General features: G+C 36.7%; 1 protein-coding gene across 1 annotated transcript; it reads right to left on the bottom strand.

Moving 5' to 3' along the window:
• Positions 1-8,720: 8,720 nt before the first annotated feature.
• On the bottom strand, positions 8,721-10,199 carry LOC125776252 (uncharacterized). Its single transcript, XM_049447548.1, has 2 exons — positions 9,099-10,199; positions 8,721-9,023 (listed from the first exon to the last, which is right to left on the bottom strand). The coding sequence occupies exon 1, from the start codon at positions 10,014-10,016 to the stop codon at positions 9,444-9,446; it is 573 nt and encodes a 190-aa protein (XP_049303505.1). The 5' UTR covers positions 10,017-10,199; the 3' UTR covers positions 8,721-9,023; positions 9,099-9,443.
• Between the last annotated feature and the right edge of the window lie 326 nt (positions 10,200-10,525).

The following is a 10,525-nucleotide window of genomic DNA, read 5'->3' as shown; positions in this document are numbered from 1 at the left end:
AACCGTGTACTCCGCATATTCGTAGCAAAAACTTGTTTATTTATGAGTTAATTAGTCTATGGCAAACTTTAGCTTTTTTTTTATTTTTGTAAATGTAAATCCCCCAAACGATTATCACCGCTCATCGCACAATAAAGTAATGTGTTAATCGGATTTCGCCGCGGTTCGCCAATAGAGGATTTTTATGCGTTTTTAATAAATTATTTTGTGCGGAAATGAATACAATTTGTGGTCTTTCGCTGCATTTACAATAATTAAATTTACACGCTTAACTCGTTAAGTAAATAAGCGGCCATAAGCATACATATATGCACACTAGGGTGTGAGTAATTTTACAAGTTGGTTTTTTTATGGCTGAGGCCAGCTGAAGTTTTAATTTTTAACTCTAAAAAATATAATACCATACGTAAACAAAATCTTGCTGGTACTACTCTTGCGTCTAAACACATTCACCCCTACCTTCTGCCAGCTCTTTCAACACAAGTTCAAAAATAACCGACATTGATTTATTATTAACAATAATATGAAATACGATCACGTCTAATTAGTTTTGTTGGTATTGGAGAGGCAGGTACCCGAATAAAACCCTCCTTTCTATTGTAGTCGATTATACGTAGCCAGCACGAATCCGGACTTTATCCGACTATAGACTATGAATATTCTCAAAGTTTTAGGCTGAAACAGCAACAAAAATTATTTTTATTTGTAAGTTTATGTCTGCTATTTTTTACAATATGGTAGATATCTTCGCTGAACCTAAATCCAAGTTGATCACCTGGACTAGAACAAAACTTAAAAATATGGCGGCATTCTAGATTCTTTTTAATGCCGACTTTGTTTCTAAGCAGATAAACACATTCGATGTAATATTGTAATTTATAGCAGTAGAAAATCATACATATATAATATATGTCGTACGATCAGTACAAAATGAAAGCATAACAAATTTATAAAAACTTACAGAGGGAAGAATACTAAAAGGATATAAAACAAAGAAATATAATTAAAGCGATGAAAGGTCATAGTATGACTGATTTTCTTCTTCTTTAACTCGAACAATTTGTTTTTCTAGTTTTCGACCTTGGCCTACTTTTTTCACATTCTAACATTGAGGACTTATAAAAATTAAATATGATATTTTAAAGATACTTCAGGTCCTGAACAAGAGCGACTAATAGTTATATTTCCAATTTTAAGAGTTCTTATGTTAGTTCACAAGTAAACGAGGTCTATGAGCTTGAAGCCATGATATATTACCACCATCATATTCTAAAACAAAACTGAAGATTGAAGCTGGTACTAGTGCTACGACTCCATACTTTATGCAACCTTATAAATGTTTTAGGGAGGCTTGAACGCCGCATTTACTACTTTTTATCTTCAACTTGACCACTTGACTATTATCATAATCCTGTCGTAGAACATGAGTTTGTCATTTTTCACTGATGTATCAATGCTTAGCAGAAATATGGTTTTGCATTATTTGTACATTTTTATACTTTTGCAACATGTAGCAAGATAGTAATAGTTTTGCTGAACTAACGGTTGACTTACTTGGATTCCGATTCTCTTGCGTTTTCCACCTTAAGGTATTTCTCTGGCTTTGATTCTAGCAAAATTCAAGAGTATAGAATGTTCACTGACATTCGAACTTATTTTTTTGTGACCATTGCTTTTTACACATTCTGACCACCTTTCTGCCAATTTGTGGATATCGCGTCAATAGAAATGAAATGAATCGAAACAAACCAATCAAACACCCATTTTTCGGCTTCTACGTAGGAATCGAAGTGCTGCCCAGCCAATAAGTGTGCCATCGTTGAATACCAATGGTAATCGAAAAGGGGCCAAGAGTACTGAATACGGTGGAGGGGATAAGTATTTCAATTGTATCCTAAACCGATTTTGCTTTGAGCAGGTGCATGGTATAAATTCATCATTTGTTGTCTGTAGTGATTGGTATTAGTTTTACCAGGTTTTAGAAGCTCATGATATACTTCTGATCCCACTAAACCTTTTTTACGAAATCGATCTGTTTTTGTAGTCGATGTTAATGGTTGTCCCGAATTAACCCATGATTTTTCCGTAGATAAGTTTTAAAATAAATCCATGTTTCATCGCCAGGGACAAATCGATGCAAAACAAATTTTCTTTCGTGCTTTTGAAGTAAAATTTCTCGTGCTTTTTTCGGTTTTCTATTTGGTTTTTAATCAAATCAACCTTTTTCCACACTTTTGGATATTTTCCATAGCTTTCAAGCGGTCTGAAACTGTTTGCTGGGTAATATTTAACTCGGCTTGCTTTTGATTCAAAGTATTACATATGTTGATCCAATATTGGCTACAGTTCGGACTCTGAAAGCTTTTCATATTCTTCATTTCCCATTTTAACATACCTCATTAATAATTGCTCATGAAAGCATTCGCGAAATACCAAGTCAACTTTTATTTCTTTTCGCTGCTGCTCTTGATTTTAAGATATATGTCTATGCGTCGCATTAATTATCTGTTTCTATTTCAATTCAATTCAGCCATGACGAGCGTAATTATTTCCAACCATACGACAAAAGCCAGAGCTAAGCATCACAACCTCAAGTTGTCATAGACTTAACATGACCACGCCGCCGCTTCGCCGCTACACATGTCAAATGTGCAATGCGACCAGCATATACACGACCTTGAATTACGCGCCGTCCGACAACAGCAAATGTGCCATGCTGGCAGGCGCGCTGAACGTTCATAGCGCTAGTACGCGAACACTGTTGAGCGCCAAGAGTGCTAGAGGGAGGAAAACATTGACACACAGACACAGGCATAATATTACAAATAGTATATGTACGCCTAAGCGGTCATATATTCCATCACAGCTCGTTAGCTACGCAATTTACCACATTGTGGTGAGCAGCCTTGAAACTGTGTAGTGACAAACTTTCAACAGCCTCAACCAACAAGCAACAACAGTTGCAACAAAATGTGCGACATGCGTGGCAAATAGCGGGATAATAAGTTAAATGCTCGTTGCATGCAGCAAAAGAGACAAAAAAAACATCAACAAAAAACTATTGCAGAACGCATTCAGCAGCATGCGTGTGGGCTGCTAGTACGCTGCGTATACGTAACATTTTGTACTTGAGCAACGCAAGTTTATAGCCAAGCGTTTAATTGCATGTTACACTTGTCGCGAATAGAAAATGATTGCAATTTATTTGTCTTTAATAGGAGGGAGTTGCCACTTGGTTGTAAATTATGGGTTATTTTACGTGAAAAGTATTAGTTGTTAAGGATGGATTCAAGAAATTTCTTAATTGCTATGTATTATTTGTGGTTCCCGATCTATATGAGCTATTTCAATAAATTCTGAAAGTTTGCATTACCCGTTCGGTTTAAAGTTTTTTAAGCCTTTTAAAACACAACCAACAATTTTCCGACTTTTCTTGAAAACTATATTTAACGCTTCCAGCTACTTCATTAATCCCATTTTATTCCTGTGTAGTGCGTATTTTTAATTCCTTTACAAGTTTGCACTTGTTTGTTACTATTGTAACTTTTTCCTAATTACAATAATCCACAACAAATTGGCAACCGCAACCAAACACGTGTCCCGCCACACTACAATAGCTGTCATTTACATATGTACACACGCACACATACAACTTGGCATTTCATAGACATGATGTGCTCGTTGTTAATGGGTAATGCCTTCTCTTCGTTGTTGTTGTTGTGCTATTGTAACACGCAATGTTAGTTTCAGATGTCCTCACATGTCCTTTAAGCGTTTAATTAGGTGTCAACATGGCATTTAATCAAGCCAACAGTGACAGTCATTTATTGCTGCTGGTATAATAATAAACACTTACTTAAACACTTATGACACTGACGCGGAGTATAGTATACTGGATAGTAGTGAGGTACTTTTTTTTTGTTTCATGGATAACTTAAACATTCACAGCATATTGATCATATAAATGAATGGATACTTTGAAGCTTTAAAGATAGTTTCATGAAACCCTGGAAAATGCCAAACCGGCAGATAGCGCTGAGTTCGAGTTAACACGAAACAATTTATTTGAGTCTCAACACTTCTCATATAATATTTAAACGAGAAGAAACATGTACAAGTTCATTTTTTAATGCACAAAATATAATAAAAACAAGTCTTTATTTTAGTTTTAATCAGTTAGTTTGTATGGCATCTATGTATATGCTATAGCAGCATAATCTGAAGAATTTGTTCGGAGATTATGAGGCTGCCTTTGACACTAATCCATATAAATATTTGTGAAGATATTTTGCCAAATAAGAAATTTTTCTATGCTAGAACTTGGTTTGGATCTGTCAGTTTTGAAATGAAATGATGAGTAAAGAGAACGAGTGCAAAATTTTGGGTCGATATGTTAAAACCTGTGGCAGTATCCTCCAATACAGGGTTTGTCCGAAAATTAACTCGAATCAATCCTGTCGATTTAAAAAAATTTATTGAACCAAATGAACTCCGGAATAGCCTTGAGGGCCGATGTGCATTCCGCTTGGATCCCCTCTGTCGTCTCAAAATGCTTGCGACTGCAAAAGCATTGATATGCCAGCCTTGGTTAAGTAGCTGAAAGGCGGTTTTATCGGTCGTCAATGAGCAATTTAGAGACCATCTGCGCGTACCTTTGCTCTGACGAACGCTGCATTTTCGGCTTGTACCACTCACAGAAACACGTCGCGCGAAAATGTTTGTCCAGGTGGTCGGAGACAAGTGACCAGCCACTTGTTCGTAAGCTAGGAACGCTCTCTACCGAATCCAGTCGAATCTCGCACGCTCCAAAGTACAGGCGAGGAGAAAGAAAATCACTCCTATTACTTTCCAGACAGACCCTGTATCTGTGTTTGCGTATATACAATCGAACAGTCAGACAGACAGATAAATAGATGGACATAGCTAAGTCGACTAAGCCCGTCAAGGTGATTTTTTATACATAGACTTTATAAGGTCTATGACGCTTCAACCTGGGCGTTGAAAGTTCTGGGTAAAGTCAATATATCCTATATGAAGTATAAATATACATACAGATATCTTAGAACTACATTTGTCTGAAAATCATGCTAAATGGCGCTGGTTATTACCGAAACTCTTATATATATATGGTCTTCCTTTTCCTCTGCTTCCCACGGCTGGTACTGCGTCGGATACTCGCAGAGCTGGAGTATTTTCATTCATTCAGACAACATGACAACGTAGTCGCTGTCTCTGAATTCGGTTAACTATGTCAATGTCGTCGTATATCTCGCGCAGCTCATCGTTCTATCGACTGCGCTATTCGCCGCTAGGACCATTAATCTTCCGTAAAATATTTCTCTAGAAAACTCATAACGCCGACTAATTAGTTGTTGTGATCGAGAGAGGACTTTACTTCTCAATAGTCTACTCAGTCCGAAGTAGATTATGGCCAATGATATCAACATCATCGGCGTACGCCAGTACAGCTGTACACTTTTATAGAAGACTGTACCTACTCTATTAAGTTCTGCAGTTTGAATTATTTTCTACAAAAGTAGATTGAAGAAGTGGCACGATTGAAATCAACCAAGAGGTGGTATGGTCGATTTTTTCAACGGGTCTTTTCCAAGATTTGGCGCATGGTGAATATCTGATCGGTTGTTGATTTGCCAAGTCTAAAGCCACATTGATAAGGTATTTTGTGGACAGTGAGCTTTAATCTTTCGCAGAATATGCTCGATAGAACCTTATATGCGATGTTGAGGAGGCTTAATCCAAGGTAGTTAACGCAGATTGTGGGGTCTCCCCTTTTTTGTGGTTAACACCATTTCCTGGTTCTAAATAAATGATGACTTTCTGTATTAGCCCATCCTTGAATATTAGTGATCAACAGTGTGTGATCTTGAATTCCGTGGTAACACAGTAAGTAAAAACTTCTAAGAGGAATTCTTACCACAGGAAGCTACTAGAACTGAAATAGACTATAGCAAAACTTTTACAAACCATTTAAATATCGCTGAAACGTTGAGCAATCATAAGAAATATCTCCGCTGCAGAATCTCAAATGATGAGGACTTTACAGACAAGCAATAGTGGAACATAGGAATTTTCTTATTCACCGGCAAGAGAGAATTAACTTCAAATTTGAGAAGCCGCTTCGTATCATAAATCATTATAGTATAAATCAGGAATTTGGAAACTTATAACTTTCACATTGTTTCGCTTTAAAGAAATATATAAGGAGAAACTTACATCGTTCTGTCCTTCGTCCAAACATCCTCTAAAGAAGTCTTTTATTTAATGCTATCTTTTATTCCTTAACTATATAACGTGCTTATTCTATATTCATTTTGACAACCCATGTCATATATATGCCATTTCCTTTCCCTGTAATACTCCCTGACATCATATGTAACTATATCAAACAAGAAATGGAAGTGTTTCCGTTTAAATTAAAACTCACAACTAAATCGCCGCCTAAGTGCTGCTCCACTTCAAGTGCGCACCGTCGAGTGGCAAATAAATACTGGAAATGAAATTAATTTCCGCAAGCCGTTACGAAACTAGAAACTTTGCGACCACCAAACAGCAATACAACTGCAACAACAACACACAAAACTAAAATAACGCAAACACGAGTGTAAAAGGTGCACACAGTGAACTTAACGGTAAACCAGGAAATCGATTGGAAACATTTCATCGAAATTGCAACTTAAAGTGTCAGTGCAATGTGATGCTCGAAAATGGGAAAAGAGTTGTTGCTCAATTTCATCGACAATGTAAGCCGCACAGGCCAAGCGTGCTAGTCTTGATTACACTTGCACTGCGGAGGAATATGAGCAATTCAAGGGCTCGTGTGTAGGGAGGTGGCACTGCCGGTATTTCGTTGTAAAGGGAGTTTACAAATGTCGTTCTACTAAAAAATAAAGAAAAATTAGGAAAAATAAAGGGAAATGAAAGGCAGGAATAACACCACAATAATGATTCGGTACGATACGGAAAATGTTGAGCGCCTAATATATCTGCCAGCTCAAATAACATTTCATTTCCATTCTGATGTGCAGTTGAATGAAAAGTGGACACTTCCTCATAAAAAGGCATCACTTTTGGATTAAGAGATTGGCAAGGCTTTAAGCTTGGAAATAAAATATTTGTGTTTATTACAGACGCATGATGTTTGATTGTGAGATTTTTGTATATCAGGGAACATGACGTACTGGACTACTATTCATTTTCGTCACAATTGGTATACGTCAAATATTGCTTTCTTCGCCCATAATAGATATCAATGAAAAGTTACAGGCAGAATCTTACCAGTTAGTGTGAAATATGAACAGAAACAGAACATAGTTATTATTCGCTTTGCAGAAGATTCTGGAGGTGTTATAAGAATGTGACGCTGATCAAAATTTAGTCCCTTGGTTAGGTAGCTGTTCACAAGAAAGGCAACATGAGCCGGGGCGATATCGTGATGCAACTTCCAATCGGCTGCGATGTCTTGTCGGACATGATTGACACTTCGTTTGAGTCCCTTGAGGACTTCTATGTAAAACTTGACATTGACGGTTTGTCCAAGAGGAACAAATGCATGGTGGACGATGCCTTTGATATCAGAAAAGACAATGAACATCATTTTCATTTTGGATTTGTTCATTATTCCCTTTTTTGGGCGAAGAGACGCCGGCGTGTGCCACTCGGAAGATTTTCTCTTTTTCTTGGGATTATACTCAAAGATCCATAACTCATCACCTGTGATTACGTTATTCAAACGTCTCTGTTGCAGATTTACCGAATTTCACACAGAATTTAATCGCTAACGAACGCTGCATTTTCGGCTTGCACCACTCACAGAAACACGTCGCGCGAAAATGTTTGTCCTGACTCTCCAGGTGCTCGGAGACAACTGACCAGCCGCTCGTTCGTTAGCTAGGAACGCCCTCTACCGAATCCAGTCGGTGCGCGCACGCTCCGAAGTACAGTCGCGGCGGAAGAAAATCAGTCCTATTACTTTCCGGACAAACCCTGTATTTGAGTAGCGGAAAGCTTTCAGTAAACGTCGTAAAGTCATCGAAAACTTGTCTCTTCCGACTTCCACTTTTCCACTTTTGTTAATGTCTATAACATCGATAAATTCAAAGAGTCTCTTATGTATCGACTCAATCCATTTTGTTTTATGTTGTGGGTATGAAGAGTGTCCAACAGATCTTAATATTTTACCAAAACGATATTTTCACAATATAAGGAGGAAAGAAGAGGAACCTACATTCATCAAACCTTATATTAAATAGTTAATGGTTACAAGGCATAGATTTATGAATATGACGTCGGAACTTTCCAAGAATCTAGCTATGAAGTTTTGCTGAAAGCCCTGAAGGCGATTCCAGCTAAGCCTTGCTACAAGTATATGAACAATTGGATTCAGCATAGGCATACTTATATTACACAAAAGCTTATTTGGAAGACGATAATAAATATTCCGGGTCATATTTGATCATACTTTTTTTCAAAGAACTCGACAAGGGAAACCCCAATTCCCTGTCAATGTTTTCAGTAAAAACTATTAACTCATTCATATTTAAATCGAAAACTAAGCTAATATTTTCTTAAAAAGCATAAATAAGAGTTTACAGCTGAAATTCGGTACCGAGTATACATCCAGAATACAAATAAACACCCAGATGTAATACTTCCTCATTTTTTCCTGTATAGTGCTGTAAAAAAACCTGGCATACTTATTTTGCAGAGTATTTTACTTGCGCGGGTTTTATTTTTCGAAATTACAAAGGTATGTGTATATAGTACTTATCTACCTCAATATGTCTGGACAGCAAAGTTCATAATCGAAATCAATTATGTTTCCAAAACTCATTTCAGATTGCTGAAATCACTCCGCGAGTGATATAAGAAAAAATAGACGCTCGTATCTTAACAGGGTTCTGTGAAATCGTGGTTTAACCAATCGAAACGGGCGTGCTCCGTGAAAAATAAACTTGAACATCCATGTTGCTAAATAAACAGCTGACATGATCTTGAATACAACGCTATAGAAAAAAGAAGAGAAGAGAAATCATGCAGTCGAAATGAGACTTCGAAACATAAAACATTTTTTGTCTTACCATTAGCAGAACTTGAGAACGAACGTGAAACGTTTTTTCACTAAAGAACAAGAGTTAAGCTTTACAGTTGGTTATAGAATCCATAAAGTTTAGAAACATAGAATAATTCAGAGCCGAACGTGTTTTTGATTTCAACATCTTTTTTTTTAATTTTTGAGTTGGCTCGCATCATTCTGAATCGCGTAGTAAAGGTAATGAGCTTGAACTTCCCCACATACAAATATTTAGTCTACAGTTATTGAGCACATATATACAGATTCCGTTTTTTAAATACTTTCTGATTAAACTTATTGGAACAGCCAGCAAAATATTATTGCAATTAGCTTTTTCGCTTAATCCAAACCATCACGGATATACCGTTATATGCGGAGATTCTAAATAATCGGTCAAACTCTCTACAGAGCCCGAGACGCATACTAAACGCTCTGCTGGAATACTACACAATGGCGGATGTATGCGAGCGTATCGACCACATTTCGCATTTGTATATTCACCTTTACAGAATTGCTGTCTCTTCAATAGGAAGGCCGGCGATGAAACACTATACGAAGATACATCCATTGGTGTTGAAGTTTCTAAAACGAAACTTGCTTCGGATGATTTTCTAGCATTTATTTCCATTAACCTCGAATTCATATTAACTGGTTTTGTGTAGGGTGTAGCTAGAGAGGTTATCTCGTGTAAACTCTGTGACTTATTTGAGGATTGTTTCGATAAGATATTCTCCTCATCGAATACTGCACTTTTATAGCTATGTGATGAGGATTCTTTTATATGTACTTGCCGGGGTGCTTGTTTTTGTTTTGATAATCTTTTGGGGTTTTCTTTAAGCATTTTTTCGCTAGGAAAATTCTTCACAGTTATGTATGTCTTGACGCTCAACTCAGAATTCGTCCGGCTTTTGAATTGAGCAGCCATATTGGCGGAATTTAGCTTTTAGCTTCAAAATTTCTTATTTATGATTTATACTAGAGAATTTTTATTGTTTTTCAAGGGATGGAAAAAAGTCTCAAAACATTTTTGATTTTGTCAACTTCATAACTGCATTGCACTATCGTTTACATTTCTCTCCAAAGATTGTTACAAGGTAACAAAATTTATTTTTCATAATAATTGATGTTGCTATACGTATCCATTATTTAGAAGAGTATCGAAAGAAGTATTTTTTTATTATAGACTAAACATAATAATAGTAAGACTTTTTAATTTAAATTTCACGTGAAAACCCGATCTTCGAAATATTTTTGTTTTCAAGGTTTGTATGACTTTCAATGACTTTTGTCGCAAATGTCAAATCAGAAATTAGCAACAGCGCGCCTGTCGTTTCTTCTTTTAACAATTTGGCGCCAATTCGAGATACTAATTGCATTCAGGTCCTTTTCCACCTGATCTCTCCAACGGAGTGGACGTTTTCCTCTTTTTCCCCC

Source organism: Bactrocera dorsalis, chromosome 2, assembly GCF_023373825.1.
Source record: "Bactrocera dorsalis isolate Fly_Bdor chromosome 2, ASM2337382v1, whole genome shotgun sequence".
NCBI classification, from domain to species: domain Eukaryota; kingdom Metazoa; phylum Arthropoda; class Insecta; order Diptera; family Tephritidae; genus Bactrocera; species Bactrocera dorsalis.
This window is presented reverse-complemented; position numbering and strand designations above follow the sequence as displayed.

Bases quoted from the DNA above. Each gene is read 5' to 3' on its own strand.
- LOC125776252 (XM_049447548.1), bottom strand. From the start codon at position 10,016: ATGGCTGCTCAATTCAAAAGCCGGACGAATTCTGAGTTGAGCGTCAAG.